The following is a 22,870-nucleotide window of genomic DNA, read 5'->3' as shown; positions in this document are numbered from 1 at the left end:
TCAAACCTCTTCTGCTCGATTCTTCGACCAATCTTAAACCGAGTCTTATAATTTTCTTAAAGCTCTTCATTGATTTATATAATTTCAAGCTCCAAATAGACCTCCCCCATATTTCAGTCCCTTCACTGCCCCATTTATACAGAATATTATGGTATTTAGCAGCTGCCAGTCCATTTAATTCTGCCAGCCATAACCCGACAATCCTTTTATGCTTCAGTGGCGATCCGGTTAACTGTCGTGTGGGATGGGATATCCTAGTTGGCATATTATTATTTAAATTGCCGAGTGCGGCGCAGGGCAATTTCACAACTCAATGCTCGATGGACAGTCGAACTGACAACATAATTTCAGCATATGACAACCTTTCTAATGAGAAAAAATAACCGAGAGACCACGGAGCTGGGAATGGAGCCGGAGCTGGAGCTGGAGCCGGGGATATCCGAAAAGTTCTCTTTTTGCGGAGGAGGAGAAGGCAAGCAATTTGCTTTGTGATTGTTTCGGATGTGTGCAGTCCATGTGTGTGTGTGCAGTCCTGTGTGTGTGTGTGTGGGGGAGGGGTGAGGGGGGAAAGGGGGGCTGCCTGTCTGCAGTTGTCACTTGGGTGACCAAAGCAAAACTGTCAGAAAGCATATGACAAACATTTGTCGTCGTCCGACAAGACCAGAAATGAGCCAAGAAAAAAGAGATAGAAAGTAGATGTATGGGTGAATGAGTGTATCCATGGGTGTATGAGTGTATCCATGGGTGTATTCATGGGTGTATGGGTGCACTCGTATTTCTGGGTGTATGCATATCAAACAAAATTTTATTTTTTTCTTTTAAAAAAAGAAAACCAAATAAACGGAAAATGTTTTTGGGCTAGTGCGTCCTGCGCGCTCTCTCCCCCTCCCCTCTCTCTCTCCCCCTCTAGGCATCCTCGTCGTCCACCAGAATGGTCTTAAAGGCAAAGGGCTCGAAGGCGTAACCAGCGCCCTCATAGAACTTGCTCATGAACTCCACCCTTGAAAGGAAAATAGAAGGTTAGCAAAGGTACAAGGCAAGGAAACACCGTCTAAGGTCCTACCAGTGCAGGCGGAGGGTGTGCAGGAAGGCCGAGAGTCCTTCGATGAGCACCAGGATGCCGACGGTGAGCGAGGACCAGGCCCAGAACACCAGGTAAACGCCAATGGCCCCGATGTAGCTGTCGAATATGAAGCCCTTGGCCAGGACCATGCTCCACAGCACTTCGGAGAGCTCTGAAAGGGGTTAGGGGTTATCAGTGGTTGTCCAGCGATCGAGGATTCCTCTCTGTTCGACTTACGGGCATGGGCCAGGGACAGAGCCCACAGCCGTAGGTAGGAGGCCGTGTGGGAGACCGTGCTCAGCACGTACTCGATGGTGTGTATGGCCTGGTGGATGAAGATCTCGCCCATTGGCTCGTCCTCGCCGTGACCGCCATGGTCGCCACCGCCACCGCCCCCGCCCCCGTTGGCGCCTTCTTGGGGCTTCGGCAGAGCCGGCGGACTGCCGCGACGCTTGACCATGATGTAGAGCGGCTTGCCCAGCAGCATCCAGGGAATGCAGATGATCGCCACCACCACAAAGACCATCTGTATGTCCTTCTGGCCGTCGAACATGAACTCCTTGCAGGGCTCCGGCGTGTCCTGGCTGCCCTGCAGGATCATGTTGATGAACAGAATGAGTATGGAGGGGGCGCAGGCCGGCGACAGGGGGCCCTCGACGGTGTCGTTGTAGACGATCCACTTGAAGAACATCATGAATACCATGTAGCCGAAGAGCAGCAGCAGGAACAGCACCTGCGGCAGGAACTCCAGGAAGATGCTGGCGTACTTCCGGTAGTGGATGAAGTTCACGACGGACATGGACACGCCGAAGACCATGTGCAGGACCCCGAAGATGATCGACAGCTTCATCTTGAAGGTGTTCAGGAAGATGATCTTGTTGTCGGCCATCTGCCAGATGGGATCCATGCCCAGGGGATACGGCTTGGTGAAGGTGTCGTTGGGGCGGAGGGTCAGATACTTGAGGCTGGGGTCAACCACCACCGCCTCGGTGTAGTTCATGCTCCAGCCGGAGCCGAAGATGTTCATCGACTTGGAGAAGACGTCGTTGTAGATGAAGCCCGTGTAGATGGAGAAGAGACCCATCAGGAAGATGATGTAGCGGCCGCCGAAGAAGATGTTGAAGATCTCCTCCTTGATGGCGGCCAGCTTCTGCTCCTTGAGGATCAGCCAGGCGGCGAACAGCACCAGGATGAGCCCATGGCCCAGGTCGCCGAACATCACGGCGAACAGGAAGGGAAACGTGATGCAGGCGTACAGCGCGGGATTGACCTCGCGGTAGGAGGCCATGCCGTACGAGTCGACCAGGTTCTGGAAGCCGTTGGTGAACTTGTTCGTCCGCGTGTACGTCGGCGGCTGTTCGTTCGTCTCGATCACGTTCATGAAGGCCGGTATGGAGCTCTCCGACTGCTTGGCGCCGCGCGCCAGCGCCTCCTGGACCGTAGTTAGGTCGTTGGCCGGCACCCAGCCCTCGCCGATCAGGCACTTGCCGGTCACGTCCGGATTGAAGTAGTTGAGGATGTGGTAGATGGCCTTCATCTTGCGCACCATGATCGACCAGCGGGGCAGGTGCCGCGAGGCGGAGGTGAGCACCCGGGAGCGGTGGTCGGCGCTCTGGTTGAGCACCAGCTTGAGGTCCTCGAGGCGCACGTTCACGTCCTTGATCATGTCCGCCCGCTCGGCATGGGAGCTGGGGCAGGGATAGACGGAGGCGTGGTAGCCCGAGCAGACCTTCTTCACGCGCTGCTTCAGCTGCTCGCCCTGGAAGAAGGCCACGAAGACGGTCTTCAGCACCGGCTGGCCGCTCTCCTCGTCGTCGCACAGGCCCTCGATGTCGCAGCGCCGCAGGAAGATGTTGCCCCGCGACAGGCGCCACAGCATCCGCTCGAACGAGAAGAACCGCTCCAGCTTGATCACGCCCGCCACGAAGGCCAGCTGCCCGCGCTGTCCGCCGGCCAGCTGGGCGGGATCGTTGGGGTCCACCTGCCGGTTGGAGTCCAGGTTGAGGATCTCCTGGTCGGAGAAGAAGCCCTCGGTGTTCTCCAGCACGCACTTGAGCTCCTGCATGTGCGTGAAGTTCGCCTTCAGGCTGGCCCCGTTGGCCGCCATCTCGCGCAGCTCGTTCTCCGTCTTCTCCAGCTGGGCCTCCAGGTCGACGGCCTCCCTCGGGTTGGGTGCCGGCGGCTCCTCCTCGTCAGGCAGCGGCGGCAGCTCGATCTTGTCCCTCTTCATCTCGGCCTCCACGTAGCGCAGGCGGCGCTCCATGTCGTCGCAGCGCCGCACCTCCGTCACGTACTTGCGCTGGAAGGAGCTGACCTCCTCGTTGAGGTCCCGGAACTGGACGCAGCCCCGCTCGCCGAGCTCCGCTATGGAGGCGTAGGCCGCCTCCGGCTGGATGAACAGCTGGCACAGGGCCATCTGCTCGCTCCGGAACATGTCGCCCATGGTTCGATGTCTGGTCTGTCACTGCAAGAGACGAATCATACTGTCAATTCCATGCCACAGATTGACTAATTGGGTGTGTCCCCCCGTACACCCCCCTCCCTCGACATTGACGCACTTGGCTGAGGGTCCGTGCACTCCTCCCGCCGTGTCCTCCCCATCCATCAATCATATAAATGGAATTGAACAGAACTGTTTACGGCCCTCGCGGATAAGATAACGGGGTTTTGTTCCCTATCTGCTCGGCATTTTTGGTGGCTATCTGGAGTGCCTGTTTAGCGCTGGCCTCTGAGCGCATTAATAATTTCAAATTATTAACAATTACCGGCCAATCAGTTGGCTTATAAATAAGCCCCAAAGGCCCCAACCCCCTGCCCCTGGCCAGGACCTGTGCAGTGTCTGTGGGGGGCGCCCCCATTTAGGCTAGTTTCCAGATTATAGATATTTACGGCCGTCTGTGATTCTAGGCCATAAAAATGATGGAGTCGCGCTGTCTGTGAGGCCTCGATAGAGACAGGGAGAGAGAGATCTGATTTATAGCCACCACCGGAAGCACTACTCCATGAAGATGGCATCGCAGATCCACCTAGAATTTCCAGGCACTGGCCACTGGACCCAATTCCAGGCCCGTAGGTGGCTAAATCAGTGCAATTCCTGGCCTTATCGCGGCCCGGTATTGTACATCAGTTTTGGCCATAAATCTGGGCGCCAGACAATTGCCTTTAAGTTGGCCATAAATCTGGGCAGCAAACTGCACGCAAATGTCCGATTATCGATGGTCCTAGCCCTGCCCACCCCCCCCTTTGGGGAAAGCCTTTCTTGGCTCATTAAGAAATCCATTTGTTGGCCGTAAAAATATTATCGACAGCCCAATAATGATCCATCACGTGCTCTGACGTCACACGGGCCATTATGGGGCCTTGTATTAGTGAAAATCGACGTTTAACTAGTGTTTTTTTTTTCTGGCAATTAAGATACGTTATCGTCGAGGGCCATTAAATGTTTAATGCAATTGTCACGAGGAAGACTTGGCCCCCATGCCCCATGTGGCATATGCCCCCTGCCCCCTGAAGAAGAGACAAAGTAGAAAACGAGCGCCGAACGGTAATTTATGGCCTGTTAACGGCTTATCTCTGGCCACAATGATAACCTCGTAATGTCTAGCGTTAACCCGTTGTCGGGGCACTGATAAAACCACGGCTAAGCGAGTGCTTAGGCAAATACTTGGGGGATTTTTGTGGCAACGTGGCGTATGAGTAACGATCACATGATCAATTGGTCTAAAATCGATGATTAAATAAAGGATACACACACTTACACTTTTGAGGGGAGATTTTTCAAAGTATTTTCTTGTGGTTGAATCGTAGACTCTTTTTCGCGACCTGCCACCCACAATGGCGCAGAAAGAACTGTGCTGTGGCCCAAGACCCAGCCAGCTCTATGGCCAATAAGACTGAAGCTAATCTACACTTGACACCAATACAGGCCCAGTATAGAGGGGGCCACGAGAGAGAGAGAGAGCGCCGTTCACTTGACAATCTTTGCGCCTGGTTTTATCACAAAACGAACACTTGGCGATTTCTATGGTTGTTACAGGGTATGCCTGGGGGTATATAGAGGGGGGTTATTCCCTCTTTCTAAGACTCCAAAGCTTGGTATCTCCCTGTCGAAACCCCAGAACCAAGAGCGCCTTTGATAGACGCTCGTGGCCCATCGCCTGGTAATCGACAAATGACTGAAACCCAATTACGGCACACTTCTGATTAGTGGCCACATTTCGAATAGCGTGAATGAATGATCGAGCATAAGCACGGGTTCTGCAGCCTTAATTAAAGAAAACGCCCGACACAATCATCCATCAATCTCTGGTGCAATGACATAAATATAATTATTGATAGACCACTTGGAGCTGGTCTCCCGCCTTTGGGCCAAGGATTCACCCAGGACGCAGCAGCCTTATGTCTGGCATTAGCCGTGGAGTGAAGTGCTTTGTTTATCAGGCGTACCGCCCCTCCTATCGCGGGTCACGTGCTCTTGTCGATGCGGGAATAGGCACATGATTCATTCGAAAAACACACACAAATTTTCCATTCATGCTGCGAGTCGTCGAGAAGCAGAAATATCGAAGTACATCATGTGATATCATCGGAACGTTTTGATGGGAGTTTGCTTGCAAACTGGGCGTTTAATTTGTATAATTCTGCCATTGAATGCACTTGACTGATAAGCCGCTGGCGGCTCTGATAGGACAGACGTTGGCGTGGAGTTGGCTAATTAAAAATTTGCACCTACATAATGAGCTTAAGCGTCTTAATTTGTGCTATTTAAATGAGCTAAAGGCAGGCAGGGAGGAGGCACCATCCAGGAGCCACGAGCCAGTAGTGACCGCAAATAAATCGCATACAACTTTAAGCTGCTGCTGGCAACATCATCATCATCTGCCTGGCTCCTAATGCCACATAATGATGCTGATAATGGCCATCCGTTAGCAGGGCAGCCAGCACGTGCAACGGGGCGGGGTCTAATGTGCGTCGCCATTTCGTCTGTTGCCACGAGCTCTTTTGGCAGCTTTTGGCAGCTTTTGGCCCTGGCCAATAACTAAGTTGTTGCGTGCGGTTCTCTGGATTAGTCTAATGCCAATATGTAGCAACAAAATGGCCAGCGCTAGGCTCCACAGCCGTGTAAGTGCTTTCCAGTCTGCGGTCTGCCACACAAACGGTCTGCCGTGCAGCCAATTCGATTCCAGTGGCCAACGAAAAGTGCAGCTCTTTCCGATTTTCGATTTGGGAGCTCCAGTAGCAGCTGCAATTACGGACCCGCCATTGCCACTATCTTTACGGGGTGTGTATTGCGGATTTGGGCCCCTCCGCCGCCGGAATGCGCCGTGTGTTTGTCCGTGGAGCAGATAGCGACGGGCCGGCTTATCGGGCGGGTTATCTTTTGCCGCTGTGGGTTTATCGTCGTTTACACTCGTGATTAAACAATTAGCTTGGAATTCTCTCATTAGATTTATGTACGTTTTCTTTGGCTCCGTTATGGCACCGTAAAACTTGGTTTAGTTTTTACAATATTTTAATTTCATTTTTAATTTATGCGGAGGCACATGGACTCCACGCCGGAACGGTAAGTGCTTCCCCCTTTTATGGGCCGTAAAATAAAAACTAATGTTAAATAAATAAATAAAAGGCACAAAACGAAGTTAAAGAATAAACAGAAATAAATGGGCCAAAGGGAAGAGGTTTTTGGATACCCTAGGAGTGGTAAGAAGAAATATATATAAATAAATAAATTATAAATGTAAAAAATATGTAAATAAATAAATTATAAATTTAAAAAATAATATAAATAAATAAATTATAGGTATAGGAAAAATATAGAAATAAATCAATCATATATGTAAAAAATATATATAAATAATTAAATCATAAATGTAAAAATATATATAAATCAATAAATTATAAATGTATAAATATATATAGCAATACATTGTAAATGTAAAAAATATATATAAATACAAATATTATAAAAGTAAAAAATATTTAAAGAAATATATTACAAATGTAAAAAATAATAAATTATAAATGTAGAAAAAATATATAAATCAATAAATAAAATTTGGAATAAAATATGTCCATCTCTCAAACCCTAGATCTTGAACCGACCGTTCGTTGGGTAGCTATATGATATAGTGAAGGGTTCTATAGGAGGTACATATCTAATCTGAAAAGCAGTTCCGACTTCTTCCCACAATCACAATACCCTCTCTCCTTACAAGTGTATAAAAAGAGCAACAATCAGCACGATTACGAACTACCAATAAGAGTGAGAGTGAGAGAGAGAGAGAGAGAGACCGAACCCACTCGGTAGCCCGGAATAAATAGCAGCCCCAAAAGTATGCTACGGAAAATTCCACATTAACAGCACCAGCGCCAGCAGCAGCGCCACGGCCATCGTCGGCAACGTCATTTCGTATTTATTGTATTACCTTTGTCAGCATATCTAACATTTATTTTTTGTTTCGCCTCCTTTTCCGACACTGTTTAATACTTATTATTTCTGTGCTGGCAGGCGGGGGCGGGAGCGGGGGCTTTACGGTTATGGCCTCGTCCTCCCACCACCGCATTGTTTCCATTCAAGATGAAAAATCCAATTTTCTGCTTTAAGCATTTTTATAATGCCAGAGCAGTCGACACCCACCCACCGAAAAGGGTTCACAAATGCAGAGGAATTGTTATTATACCCAGTACTCGGAGACTATAACAGCTAAGCAACCAAATTTTGTATCCACACTCCTGTGGTATCACACTATTAAGAAATATAAATTTAATTTTCTGGATAACATTGACATAATGCCCGACTGAGGGCCGCCAGCTCTGCAGAAATGGAGATGTTCAGGCATAATTATAGCCGTAAGCGATATGCGCTCCTAGCACATACAAAAATCAAGTGAAATCAATCAAGAAAACATGTATAAATAGTAAAACACAACAACATAATTTCTCTCGTCTCTTCCCACTTACCCCTAATCCTGTTCCGTTAGCACGAATTTTGGGCATATTCATTTAAGGTGAGGCACCAGCGGTCGGAAGTTCGTGTTAACCCGCGAAACAATAGAAAGTCAGATCGGCACTATTGGGAATGCCTCACCCTGCCATGGACATCACTTGGAACGAGAGCACATTCCTTTTTGATTCTCTTCTTCACTGCATCCCACACATTCGAGCAATGGGAGTGGGAAAGGGACAAAACTTGACGAATTTTTAAGCGCACACACACACATTGCTGGAACTCACGGGATCAAACGAAAAAAAAAGCGAAAAAACGAATCAATTACACATTTTAGTTATTTACACATGAAAAAAATAATTTAAATAAAAAAATTTTGATTTCCTACATATGTATATGTATGTATGTACACATATAAAATATATGACACAAATATACATATCACCTTTTCGTCGCCATTTTGCCTTTTTCGTCGCCCCCGCCCTTGATCAAAAACTTTTGTTTGTATTTAAACACATTTTCTTGCACTAAAACACTTTTTTGTAGACCAAACTTTACTAAATGTCGCGCGGGAACATTTTATCCGATGGATTTTCTACCATTTTCCGCATTTTCTCGAATTTAAACGCGGAGCTGACTTCAGAGCGTGCGCTTTGACCGGCGGGAAAATGAAAGTGAGAGCGGCGCAAATCGTTCATTCCTCGATCTCCTGCTCATCTTCCTATTTGCTCTCTCTCGCACGCACTATTACGGTACTTTTGCGAAAACGAAAAACGAAACGAAAAAACGAACAACGAGACAACGAAACAATTTTAGTTTTCACACGAAAAAAAATAGTTTATTCAAAAAAAATATATGTTTATCCAAATATATACCACGTATATCAAATATATGTATGTATAAGCACATATCACAAATTGCTGCTCTTATTCTTTGTAGATCTGCATTTTTGCCGCTATTCTGCCTCTTTGCGCCCCCGCCCTTTTCAACACATTTTCTTCCACTAAAATAAACTTTTTTTACATAATCACTGAATGACTAAACTAAATCTCACTTCACACACCTGCTTAACGTTTTTCGTGCTGGACTTTTCCCCAGTTTTCCCGATTTTTCATAGACTTGAACGCGGAGCTGACTTAAAAACGCGCGCTTTGCCGGCGGGAAAATGAAAGTGAGAGCGGCGCAAATGCGTTCATTCTTCGATCTTCTGCTCCTCTTCCTATTTGCTCTCTCTCGCACGCACTATTACGGTACTTTTGCGAAAACGAAAAACGAAACGAAAAAACGAACAACGAGACAACGAAACAGTTTTAATTTTCACACGAAAAAAAAAAAATGTATTCAAAAAATATGTTTATCCGAATATATGTATACCACGTATATCAAATATATGTATGTATAAACGCATATCACAAATTGCTGCTCTTTTCCTTAGTAGATCTCCATTTTTACCGCTATTCTGCCTCTTTGCGCCCCCGCCCTTTTCAACATATTTTCTTCCTCTAAAACACACTTTTTTTTACATAATCACTGAATGACTACACTAAACTTCACTTCACACACCTGCTTAACGTTTTTCGTGCTGGACTTTTCCCCAGTTTTCCCGATTTTTCATAGACTTGAACGCGGAGCTGACTTAAAAACGCGCGCTTTGCCGGCGGGAAAATGAAAGTGAGAGCGGCGCAAATCGTTCATTCTTCGATCTCCTGCTCCTCTTCCTATATGCCCTCTCTCGCACGCACTATTACGGTACTTTTGCGAAAACGAAAAACGAAGCAAAAAACGAACAACGAGACAACGAAACCGTTTTAATTTTCACACGAAAAAAAATAATGTATTCAAAAAATATATACCACGTATATCAAATATATAAACACATACATATCACAAATTGCTGCTGTTATTCTTTGTAGATCTGCATTTTTGCCGCTATTGTGCCTCTTTGCGCCCCCGCCCTTTTCAACACATTTTCTTCCAATAAAACACACTTTGTTACATAATCACTGAATCACTGCACTAAACTTTACTTCACACACCTTCTTAACGTTTTTCCCGTTGGGATTTTCACCATTTTCCGCATTTTCTCGAATTTAAACGCGGAGCTGACTCAAAAACGCGCGCTTGGGCCGGTTGAAAAAATTTGAGTGAGAGCGGCGCAAATCGTTCATTCTATGCTCTCCTGCTCGTCTTCCTATTTGCTCTTTCTCGCACTCACTCTATAGCTGCTTTTGCAAAAACGAAACCACTGCAACTCTCTCATCAGTCAATCGATCTCACTCCCACTCCCACACTCTGTTGATACTGTCTACTCATGAGCCTCAGCAGCTCAAGAGAGCGTGTGAGGAAAGACGGTAAATAGGAAGAATAGCAGTCATGAGCGCAGTCAGGGGCGGAAGGGGTAACTGGCCCACCCTCAACATGCTTATGACTAGGAAGCATATTTTTATTTAATTTTCGCTGCATATTTAGATATAAAGGTATTTCCTTGATTGATTTTAAAAGATTTTTCAAATGAATCTCTCTGAATACATATAACAATCAAGGGCCCCCTTCGCGAAATACTGGTTACGCCCTTGGCAGCAGAATGAGAGATTAAAGATGGCACGCATTTGCACTTCTATCACTCTCATTTTTTCACCGGGGCCAAGTGCGCGTTTTTAAGTCAGCTCCGCGTGCAAGTCTATGAAAATCAGGAAAATTGGTGAAAAGTCCAACGGGAAAAACGTTAACAAGGTGTGTGAAGTGAAGTTTAGTGTAGTGATGCAGTGGTTATATAAAAAAGTGCAAGAAATATGTTTAATAAACGGCGTGGGCACAAAAGAGGCAGAATGGCGGCAAAAATTAGATCTACGAAGGCGAATTGCAGCAATTTGTGATAAATGTGTATATAATCGATACATACATACATATGTATGCAGAAAAACATTTTATTTTTGCATAAATTTTTTTTTCATGTGGCAATATACAAAATGTGATATCTCTCCGTTTTCTTCCTTTTTTCGTTTCGTTTTTCGTTTTTGCGTTTTCGTGAGAGAGCAAATAAGAAGAGGAACAGGAGATCAAAGAATGAACGCATTTTCGCAGCTCTCACTCAAACTTTTTCACCCTGTCGAAGCGTGCATTGGCAAGTCAGCTCCGCGTTCAAGTCCATGAAAATCGGGAAAATGGTGAAAAGTCCAACGGGAAAAACGTTAAGAAGGTGTGTGAAGTGAAGTTTAGTGTAGTCATTCAGTGATGATGTAAAAAAGTATGTTTTAGTGGAAGAAAATGTGTTGAAAAGGGCGGGGGCGCAAAGAGGCAGAATACCGGCAAAAATAGAGATCTACAAAGAATAACAGCAGCAATTTGTGATATGTGTTTATATATTTGATATACATACGTGGTATATGTATATTTGGATAAACATATATTTTTTTTTGAATAAACTATTTTTTTTCGTGTGAAAACTAAAACTGTTTCGTTGTCTCGTTGTCCGTTTTTTCGTTTCGTTTTTCGTTTTCGCAAAAGTACCGTAATAGTGCGTGCGAGAGAGAGCAAATAGGAAGAGGAGCAGGAGATCGAAGAATGAACGATTTGCGCCGCTCTCATTTTCGTTTTCCCGCCGGTCAAAGCGCACGTTCTGAAGTCAGCTCCGCGTTTAAATTCGAGAAAATGCGGAAAATGGTAGAAAATCCATCGGATAAAATGTCGCGCGGGGGTTTAGTGAAGTTTGGTCTACAAAAAAGTGTTTTAAGAAAGAAAATGTGTTTAAATACAAGCAAAAGTTGTTGATCTAGGGCGGGGGCGAAGAAAAAGGCAAAATGGCGACAAAAAGGCAGCTCGTCGAACGAAAAGTGCATTAATGTGTGATATATATAAATGTATATCATGTATATGTAGGAAAACATATTATTTGGCATAAATTCTTTTTTTTCATGTGTAAATATCTAAAATTGGTAATTGATTCTTTTTTTCCCTTTTTTTTTCTCGTTTGATCACGTGAGTTCCAACAAAGTGTGTGTGTGTGTTTGTGAGCTTGCCGAAAATTCGTCAAGTTTTTGTCTCTTTCCCACTCCCATTGCTCGAGTGTGTGGGATGCAGTGAAGAAGAGAATCGAAAAGGAATGAGTGCTCTCGTTCCAAGTGATGTCCATGGCAGGGTGAGGCATTCCCAATGGTTCTGATCTGACTTTCTATTGTTTCGCGGGTTAACACGAACTGCCGACCGCTGGTGCCTCACCTTAAATGAATATGCCCAAAATTTGTGCTAACGGAACAGGATTAGGGGTAAGTGGGAAAAGAGACGAAAGAAATTACGTTATTTTTTGCTGTTATACTTATATTTTTATTTTTCATTTTAATTATTATAAGCGCATCCCAGGCTCTCCTTTTTCTCTTTTTTTTGGTTTGGCTCTTCTACTACAGCCTCTGCTTCTGCTAAAATCCAGAGCGAACGTTTGTTGTTGTGTGAGTGGGATGGAGAGTATGTTGAGTGGTAAAGAAAATCTCAAAGTCTAGGGTGGCAGGTTCAAGTAAACAGATCGAGTAGCTCCCAACGCAGACTGTCAGCCACTGCAGTGGGAAGGGTGGATCACAGAAAGAAGGAATTTTCAATGATGATCTCATCAATTCACAGCCTACAACACAATTTTTCCCTTATATGGGGAATGGGTGGTGGCTCGGGGGAAGTGCATTAAAAAACTCATCAATATGAAGTCAGTCCGTCCGTCCCTTATAATCATGATCGTAATCGTAGGTGTAGGTAATGAAAAGACATGTGAAAAGACCCAAGCCTAGTATTCACATCGAAAAGTTATTCTAAGGACAACATTTGTAATTCCTCCGCAACCTCCGCTGATTATCGGCTATAAATGTAGAGTCGCGGCCGTAGCTGCGCCTCGTTTTGAGTGTTGCCAGGGCGGGGGCGGGGGCGGGGGCTTCACGGCTATGGCCTCGTCCTACTAGCGCCTTGTTTCCATTAAAGATGAAAAATCCAATTTTCTGCTTTAAGCATTTTTATAATGCCCCACACCCGCCCACCGAAAAAAAAGGCGAAAAGTCCCCGGCGAAAAGGGTTCACAAATGCAGAGGAATTGTTATTTTTTATTTTCATTGTGGTGCGGTGTGGTCTGGTGCCTCTCAGTTTTCAGTTTTCAGCTCTCTGTTCCGCAATAATGTACGTAATTTGTTCCGAAATGAGAATGTGTGAAAATGGTGGAAAAACAAGCGATAATATGCCATGCCACATGCAGAATGAAATATCGCCCCCGAAACAATGCTGAGGCAAACAATTGTTCCGTTAGTGTCTAGACAATTCTTTTTTCTCTCCCCACAAAAATAGTTTGTGTATTTTGTATATTTTGTATATTTTGTGTTTGCTTTTAGGTAAATAAAAATAATATATGCGTGAATTATGAGAGTTTCTCTTGGACTCTTTTGGTTGAACAAGGATTTCGTATTTCAATTTGCAGCCTTCCACCGCCGCAGAGGCTGTGCCACTCACTCACCTTCCAGCACTGCTGGCACAGTTGACAATTATGAGGCACTGTTACGAGTTGAGCGCCAGCTCAGCTGAAATGCATATCAGTTTGGAATTATACAGAGGAAATAAAATAAAAGGCAGTGGAGCACTGGCAGAGCCATGTAGCATCGTGGCATAATACCGCTTTTGTGTCATGTCGGGCATAAACGTCAACTGTTGCTCTCTTATGTCCTCCCCCTACCCCAACCCCTGCCCTCCCCCTCCCCCTACCCCTGCCCTCCCCACAGGAGCTTAAAACAATAACAGAAATATCATCCTGCAGCCACCACTATAGTGCTCCCTGGCTCCCGCTGCTTGTCTCAATTTGCCTCAACGCTGTACTCACATGCCCCCATCCCCCCCCCCACTATATTATATGATTATTTTTTATATTCATTTTCATTGTTATGACTGGAGTGTTATGGGCCAGCCTGTTGCTTCTGCATGGCCTGTACTTTGTCTAAATTGAATTATAAAACAGCCAGGCAGGATTACCTTTTGGCAAAACGAATCCCTGGATACCCTAACGGGGGGCCCCAAAAGTCGTCACACCTTAATTTTCATACATTTCTCAATGGAACCCAAAGGATATGCTACAATCAAATAAAATGAAATATTTCCCAGCATTTAATAAAAACAAATTGTGGAGTGGAAACTTTTTTTTTTCGGTTTAATTTAGAAAACTTTTCGCTGCAAAAACCACATTTGAGGGCGCAAATATTTTTCTAATTGCAACTTTTGCCGGCAAGAAATTCGGGGAACACAAAAAATATATATGACAAAATTGAATTTCCCTTGGAAAAAATCTTCAAAAGCAAGCATCATTGATTTGCGGCCCTGTGTCTCCCCCCCTCTGGCTCCTTCGAAGGCAATTTCCCGCCAGGAAAATTCTACGCAACCCCAGGACAGAGCCTGCCAAAACATCCTGGAGCCGCCGATTCGGTGTGCAGCCTTTTGGCACCACCACAACAGTGGGAATGTATCGACTGAAAGATACCCTTCTATGCTCTTTCTAGGAGTCTTTTCAGTGGGAATTCCTTGAACTTTGGATCATACTTCGGGGTCCTAGTTGTACACCAACCCATAAGCCCCATATACCCTTTACTTCCTGAAAAGTACGCGTATTTATGCGTCTAAAAAGACGACGGGGAAAAAAAACTTTTGCGCCCTGCGGAAAGTTTTGCCACAAGGTCGCTCGACCTAGAGCCAAAAGGTTGGCCCACCTTCAGTGCGAAGAGGGGGGTGAAAGGGGGTGGAAGGGGGGCAGCGATTCAAAATTGGTTTTATTTGAATTAAATTTTATTTTATTTCGTTTTATTCTCCGGCTGGCGCGCGGCTTTGGCTCGGGCTTTGGCTTCGGCTTTGGGCTCTGGGCTTTGGGCCCTCTTCAGCATTGGGCCCGTGTTACTTCAATTGAATTTGACTGCTGTCAATCACGCGCTGCATACGCTTCACTTGGCTGTAAAATTCAAATTTTATGCTAATTTTACGCAGAACGATCAGAACGATAGTCCTATGGGCGTGGCCTCGTCAAAGGGTTAAATGTGTTAAATATTGATTGGTTTAGCCCGCCGATGTGTGCCACCCCCCCACCCTGTCGCCAGCCATGCGGGAGAGCCAGAAAAAAGACCAAAATGGAACCCCTCAAATGACGTTTTAAGCGCGCTCTTAAAAAGAGATTTGTCAACAGTTGCAATGCGGCAAGAGGCGACAACGACAACGTGCGGGCGAAAAACAGACAACGAAGCAAACTAAACCATGTCAAAAGAAGGGACAAAGAGAGGGGGGGAGCTAGGGGTGGGGATAGGGGCAGGGCTAGGGGGTGGGTTGTGGCGTTAATTTGCCTTTGATTATGTAATGGCAAAACGAGAGCTGTGCAAACGGGGTCCCCGAACACAAAATCAATGCGTTAAAGGATACATTTCAATTGGACTCCTTTGTGGCAAGGATACCCAGGATCCTGGGGGAGGAACATAGGCATATATGCCGCTGAAAATATGCTTTAAACATCTTTGGGGGGGCCCTGCTTCAAATGACCAGCAATTATGGCCAAAACGACAGCCTTTCGGCATCGTCTATCACCGAACATTCACTTTTCAAAAATCCCACACAATAAACAGGCCTTTTTGCTGCTGCCTGCTGCCTGCTGTTTGGTAATTTATAGTGGCCTCTTGTGCTGATGTTGATAAATTGTTGGCCAGGCCAGGGTTTAACCCGGCATCCGGTTGTCAGTTTTTAGCTTTTGTCAAGGCTACAGCCCACCTGTGTTTGGGGGGGGAGTGGCAGATAATCTACAATAATAAATTTATTGGCAACAATTTTTGATTTATTATGCCAGGTGAATAATAGCCCCTGCCCCTGCCTCTGCCACATATGACACTAATGATGCGGCGCCGGCTTTGACGTTTTACCTTTTCTTTGGCCACAAAAAAAAAACCCCAAAGAAATGGGGCCAGAGGAGAGTTTTAAGCCTTGGGCATCAGATAGGACATTGCTCTGACTCGCTCTGTGCGCTAGTTACCCTTTTCCTTGGCCGGCTTTTGTTAATATTATTAACATGGATTTTTACAAGCCATAAACCCATATTTGGCCAAGCCTGGCCAAGCCTTTTGTGCCCCAGCGCCCAGCTTCGTTTGGGGCTTTTGTATGCGATGTGGAGAACAAGGTTTTGTGGGGTGGATTGGACTGGATAAAGATGGAAAGATGGATATATAAAGGATTAAGCTGAGGCCCCGATGAAGGTACCAAAAGAAGTGCTTTCAAATTCATAATTTTGTAGGAAATAAGTGAGCACAAAAAATAGTAAATAAATATTAAGACACTCTATAAAAATCTATAATAATTTTGGGAAAATACTCAAATTTATTAAACTTTTTTCTAGATTTTTAAACAATTAAATATCCTTTGTTTCCTTGGCGCCAGCTGGGAGCCCATCCTTTGGCCCAGGGTATCCCTTGTTCCATCCAGCCGAAACCCCGTCCGAACTCCGTTTTATTAGCGTGTAAAGTTTTGCCTTTCATTTCGTGTCGTGGCCGGGTGGGTCGTCGGGTCGTGGGGTCGCCGGGTCGCCTTATGTGGGCCCGGCTCTGTATGCACGTTTTCAATATATATCTCATATTGTTTGGCCGTGCTCGGCGCGTGTTTATTTGCTTTGTGGTATTTATACACGGACCCGTAACCGTTGTGGCAGCGGCAGCGGCAGCGGCAGTGGCTTATGCATAAGATATTGAAATGGCCCCACTAGTGGGCGTCCAAGGAGGGTCCCAGGAGGGTCCAAGGAGGGTCCAAGGAGCGTCCAAGGAGTGTTATTAATAAATGTTGAGCACAAGGTGTGGCAAAGCCTTCAATGCCAAAGACCAATCCCCCCTGGGATCCTGTATCTGTAAATCCTTAATGTGCTCCCCCCATGCGTGTATCTTTGCTGTGACAGTCGTAAAAAATGCTTACAGATAATTTATGTATCACGGAATTTGCCTTCTTCGCCTGTCAGCAATTTGTTTGGCATTATTAGCCGTCGCCGCCTCATGGGGGGTGGGGCCGTGGCATGCCTTGATTCTGATTAGGAATACATAATTTATATGTTCTTTGCATGATTTTCATATAATTTCATTTGTTTTCTTCAAAGCAAGCCATAAAAAAAGGCAAAGAAATGTTTTAGTTGATTAAAAAATGATTAATGTTTGTATTGGGAAAGACTTGCCCAAAAACCTAAGGAATGGCAGTGCCCCAAAAACCGAAATCAAGAAACATAGTTCATCAAGGACTCTCTCCTTCCCTCCTCTTTGGCTGATCAAAAGTCACATCAGTTTTTCCGAGGCTGACCGCAAAACGTGCCGGCAGACGTCGAGTGCATCTGTCTATCAATGGTGGATGCTGGAGTCCATCCTAAGGGGGTGCGGGGGGTGTGGTCTAATAAAATGAGTTGTCGAAAACGCTGCACAACACACACAGAGGCAGCCAGCAAATACATTGACTGACAGGCAGCTCTGTCAAATCGAAAAGGGGAGAAGGGCCACGGAAACAGGAATAGCAACAGAAGCAGGATCAGGACGAGGACTAGGACGAGGACCAGGACGAGGACCAGGACTAGAACTAGGACTAGAGCGAGGACTGTTGAACGTTGACTTGGAAATTGAGTGAGTGCCGAGTGTGTGTGTGTGTGTGTGTAAATGACTTTGCAAATGGACATGCCAAAAAAATGTAAAGCAGTCGCCAGGCAAAGGCCCAGGTCCAGGCCCAGGCCCATGTCCCTCTCCCCCTCCCTCCCCCTTCAATCCTGAACATTTCTCAACTCTCTTCCCATGTGCCTTTTGGGGGCAGGGGGAGGGGGAAACCCACAACAAAGCGGAAACGTATTGACAACCAAGGAAATGGACTTAAGCCATGATTTATAGTTTACGGATTTTCCATTTAAGTTTATTGGTTTTCTGTAAATGCAACTGGCAAAAAGGCAGGGGCAGGCAGGGGGTGGCAGGCAGGCAGGGGGGGCACTCAAAAAAGACACTCGCCTTGCAACAGAGACTCGCTTTCTCTTTGGGCCAACTTTTGGCCAGAATGTCCTTGCCCTGGAGTTCGATTTATGCTTTCCAGTTGGTGCTGCAACTTTTTGGAAATTGCTCATGTTTCACACAGATTTCTGGTGCCATATTCCGGGCTGAAGTTGTGCGGAAAATATAACCAGGAATCGCATGGGGGGAATCCCCAAAAAGGCAGCAACTTTTACACTCGAAACAATTGCCAAAAGGAAGCGAAGGAGGAGGAGCGTCTCCCGGGGGCAGGCGGCATGCAGCAGGCAGGCGACATAATTTGTTAAAGGTATTTGTTTGTTTGTTTGTTTCTCTGGGCATGTGGGCAAATCTATTAACAAATTTCCCAAGCAAATACTAAAGGCCGCCACAACTTGGCCATAAACTGACTTCCGGTTCGGTCCGGCCCGTAAACTGGGCCCGGCACGGCCCTTCGGATGGATGGTCGTTCTCAAATGTTTGCACACTTAACAATTTGCAGGATTACAGCTTGTAAGTGGGGGCTGGCTGGGCCACCGATCGATACGAGTTTTCCATTGAGCCGGTTGGAAATTAATTTGGCAAACGTCTTGGTTACACAACCCGGCTAATGCCCAGGCCCAGGCAGGCGGCAGGCAGGTCGGGTTTATGTTTATTTGAGAGCATAATTATGTGCACAAAGTACACTGAGAGAAAGCCCATGTGTGACTGGAACTAGCCTGGAAAAATCCATTTTGTTGTGGCCATCAATCAGGGCCACATCCCTCCCCCCCACAGCCCTCTGGCTCCATCGATTCACCCTCATCTTCTGGCCGCTTATTAAGTGCTTGCCATATTTCAGGCTGGCCCCAAAGACGGAGCATGTGGCTGTGTGACATGCGTGAAATCCGCGTGAAATGTGTGAATGCAAAGGACGATGTCACATAACTAAAACATCAAAAGGGGCCGGGGGGGGGCCCTCCCAGAGCTTTACAAATCAAGTGGGGCTTTGGTCTCCGGGGTTCTCCAGGCGGTTGGCTGCTCAAAGAAGTGTCAGCCACTGCACAAATGATAAATGACTGGCGGCGGCGGCGGCGACGCGGCCCTGAGCGAGAGATAGTGATGTGGCCAAGGATGCCCTCTCCTGCAGCGGCCATAAGTTGTAATCGTAATCGCAGTCCTGGCATCCTGTCAGCCCTTTCTGCATGCGCTTCGTCGGCTTTATTATAAACTCGCATAATCGCTGCGCATTTGGCTCTGGGTCAAAGGTCTTTACCCCCCCCATTGAACTTGTCAGGGAAGTTGCTCAGCGCCAGGACTCGTTAGCGGATAGTTCTCGGGTTGGCAGGAAGTCTAAACAATGCGGGGGAAAAGGGGCATCGCCTCTACTTGAGGGGGAGGCTGCATTCATTGTATGCTAAGATGATTAATGTGCCCCAGACAATCGCAGACCCAGACACAGTTCCAGTTCCAGTTCGAGAGGCGGCCTCCTCTCCGGGGGAGAGCTCCAACTTGTAGCCAGTTAATTGAGCGTCTGATGTGCTGTGACAATGCCTTTCAATTGCAGGGACCCTAAAAAAAGAGTCGGAGAGAACCAGAACCATGTCAAAAAGTCAAACTCAACAAATGGCAGCCGAAAACTTCATTAAAAAAAGAACAGAGGCACGCCCTTAGTCTCCAAAGGGACACACAAAGGAAGGACTAGGAGTAGGGAGACGGGGGAGCCAGGGGGGGGGGAGGGCTAGGCCATGACTGCAGTGCACTCGTGTTTTTCTGGGTTATAACAATGCGGCAGCCAGAACTTGACTTTTAATGTTTCCTCAATTAGAAGGCACACAAAAGCGAGAGCCAAAAAGGTGGAGCCTCGGCACAAAAATTGACAGAGAAAAAAAAGAGGCGAGGGGGGGGGGCCTTAAATGCGCATTAATAACAAAGTGCAGACCGCTCTGAGGTGGCAGTGGCAGTGGCAGTTGCTTGAGGCAGAGCTTGGCAATAAAATACTTGTAAAATAGATGCAGGAGGCCAGGGGGCAGGGAGCAGGGAGCAGGGAGCAAGGAGCCCCAGGAGGAGCTGTGGAGGTCGGAGTCAACGACTGTCGACGGGGACAACAAAAAGGGAGCAGAACGAGGAGGTAGGATGCCACAAGGAGCAGTCTGGGGTGCCACCAGGAGCCGTCTGGGGTGAGGGGGTGCCACCAGGAGCCGTCTGAGGGCGGGAGGAGTGCCACCAGGAGCCGTCTGAATGGGGGGACTGGGGTCTGTGGCGCTGCAAGGAGCATAACTCAAAAAGGTTAGACAAGCCAGCGATGACAAAAATTGTGAGGCAGCGAGTCAACGAGTGCCAGGACTCGGAACTCCGGACTCGGGACTCCTCTACTTCACTCCAAGCTGCACTCCGCACTCCCCACTCCGTCCGGGCCACCAGGAAATGGCAGCACGTTCGGTACACAAAACTGATGCAGCCACAACGAGGGCGCTGCGTGGCTGTCTAAGAAGATTGATGATGTGCAGCCGCAGAGGTGCACGAATCCTGCCCCAAGCAGTGCCTCCTGCCTCCTGCCGCCTGTCTACGCAGTGGCCAAACTCCAAACTCCAAACAGGCATCTGCTTAGCCCCGGCTTAACTTTCTGCTGACAGCGCCTTGGCACTTGCCAAGTACTGGCTCTGGCTCTGGATCCGTCCCCCCTCCTCCTTCCCCTCCTCCATCCCCTCCTCCATCTCCTCCTTAGCTGATTTGCTGCGTGTTTGCTTGCCACAGCGGGGTGTGTTCCCTGCATTCATTGTTGCTGATTTTGAATTTGCACTTTTGCCACTTTTGCCACCGGGCCACCGTCGTATATCATTGTGGGCGTGGCCCAGAGGGGAGCCCAGGGAGCTGGCACTTTAAATGGCCCGTGTATGTGGCCACAATTGGCCATAGGTGGAGCCTGGATTGGTTTGTAATGCAGATATGACCCAGTCAATCGTTGGCGATTGATAGACCCCCTAATCCCCATCAATCTCGGGTTTCGATCCTTCAGTGTAAAACGGTGTCCTTCTGGATGGAAAGTTCTCCTTGATTTTGGCATCGGATTCCGCCGCGGGCTTAAGTAAATTCAATTAAAATCGCCGGCCATCGTCGAGGGCAAACAATTGACATTTTCTGCGGTTAATTCAATTATCAATTTCGGCTTCATTTCCAGTCTCTCCGGCCCGGCCTGGGCCGCAGTCTTAAATACACATTCGAAAAGGTTTGGCCATCAGGCGGAATCAATAGTGGAAGCCAAGCCGTGTCCTGCGTCCTTTATTCGGTCTCCGTCTCGGTCTCCTTCTGTACTCCCTCTTGGCCGCCATCTCTCATTCTTGTCCAACTGCCACCTGCAGTGGCTAAAAAATTACCTTTAGAAAATGGCCAAAGCAGAAAAGGACTAAAAAAAAAAACACGGCACTCCTTTGCGACATGTTTTATTTGCATTGTCGTCGTCGTCATCCTCGTCCTCGTCCTGGGGCTGGGGCCAGCCCAATCTGTTGGATACCCTGACAAAAAGCAAGGGGCAAGAGCTTCAAAAGAAATTGTTAAATATTCGATGGGGATTTTGCGGTCCGTCGCTGGGCAATCACTTCATTCCGGGAGACGTACGTCCGCTCTTAAAGGGGTTTTTCTCTGCATTTTTTTATTTCTTGAGGTATTTATTTTATTTTCAAATATTTTTTAGTCTTAGAAAATCATAGAACTATGGTTATATTCGCATGCTTATAGAAGGTTTCAGTTCAATATTTACTTTTTAATACAACAAATTATATAAATATTTTATAATTTTAATTTTTTTAAAATTAAATAATCTACATTTATTATTCAGTTCTACAATTTAAGGGAATTAAAAATGTAACATTGAATAATACAAATAATAAAAATACTTACAAATTAAAATTTATTATTTCACAGAATTCAAAATTTAACATTTAATACTACAAAAAAAAATTAATAATTTTAATTTATTGTATTAATTATACAAATTATACAAATATTTAATAATATACATTTATTATTTCATTTAATTCAAAATGTATCATTTGATACTACAAAAAGGGTTGACAATCACAGAGCCGCTCAACTGAATAGGTTCCAAAATTTTCAAAGGTCAAATCGCTATATCTTTTTAACCAACTTGCCGATTTAATTTAAATGTATTATTTTATTTAATTAAATTAAAAATGTACCATTTAATAATATACCAAAATAAAGTAATTATTTATTTTAATTTTTTTGTAATTTTGTATTCAACATTATTATTATTATTTTTTTTTTTAAATTTTTTATTCAACATTATTATTATTATTTTTTTTAAATTTTGTATTCAACATTATTATTATTATTATAATTTTTTTTTTAAAGATTTTTGGTGCTTTCTAAAAGATATAAAAAAGAGTAGATTTTATGTTTAAATTTTTGTATTTTTTTTCCGCCGATGGGAATGTCGGCATATTCCCAAAAAGTCTGTCCATGTGGTGGTGGTAAGGGGATAGAAATTACTGTGATTTTCGTATCAGATATATATCCTTTCGAGCTTTGGACTTCTGTTCAGATAATCAACATTTTTAGGAGGCTGATTTGATTTGAAAGACCAACGCCTTTCGATGGGTTACATTTTCTCTGAGAGTTTATGTGCTTTAGGAACTTTATAAGAAATATATCTTGTTGATAAAGTTATTATTTTTTTCGTGCTATAGCTAGAAGGAATCAACATTTAAGTTTTTTTTTCTCCAAAGGATATCCCGCGTTCGTTTTGGTTTTTCTTTTTGGTGTCCACTTTTCGTGGAGTTTTATTTGGAACATAACGTGATATTGAATGCTCTGCCAGTCTGTGCGGCAACAGCGGAAGACGAAAGGTGCCACAGA

At 45.7% G+C, this 22,870-nt stretch overlaps 1 protein-coding gene across 1 annotated transcript; it reads right to left on the bottom strand.

Moving 5' to 3' along the window:
- Positions 1-785: 785 nt before the first annotated feature.
- Positions 786-4,950, bottom strand: Vha100-5 (Vacuolar H[+] ATPase 100kD subunit 5). Its single transcript, XM_001356469.4, has 4 exons — positions 4,822-4,950; positions 1,301-3,527; positions 1,064-1,235; positions 786-1,000 (listed from the first exon to the last, which is right to left on the bottom strand). The coding sequence occupies exons 2-4, from the start codon at positions 3,504-3,506 to the stop codon at positions 907-909; spliced, it is 2,472 nt and encodes an 823-aa protein (XP_001356505.3). The 5' UTR covers positions 3,507-3,527; positions 4,822-4,950; the 3' UTR covers positions 786-906.
- Positions 4,951-22,870: the final 17,920 nt, after the last annotated feature.

The sequence above is a fragment of the Drosophila pseudoobscura genome, chromosome 4, assembly GCF_009870125.1.
Source record: "Drosophila pseudoobscura strain MV-25-SWS-2005 chromosome 4, UCI_Dpse_MV25, whole genome shotgun sequence".
Taxonomy (NCBI): domain Eukaryota; kingdom Metazoa; phylum Arthropoda; class Insecta; order Diptera; family Drosophilidae; genus Drosophila; species Drosophila pseudoobscura.
This window is presented reverse-complemented; position numbering and strand designations above follow the sequence as displayed.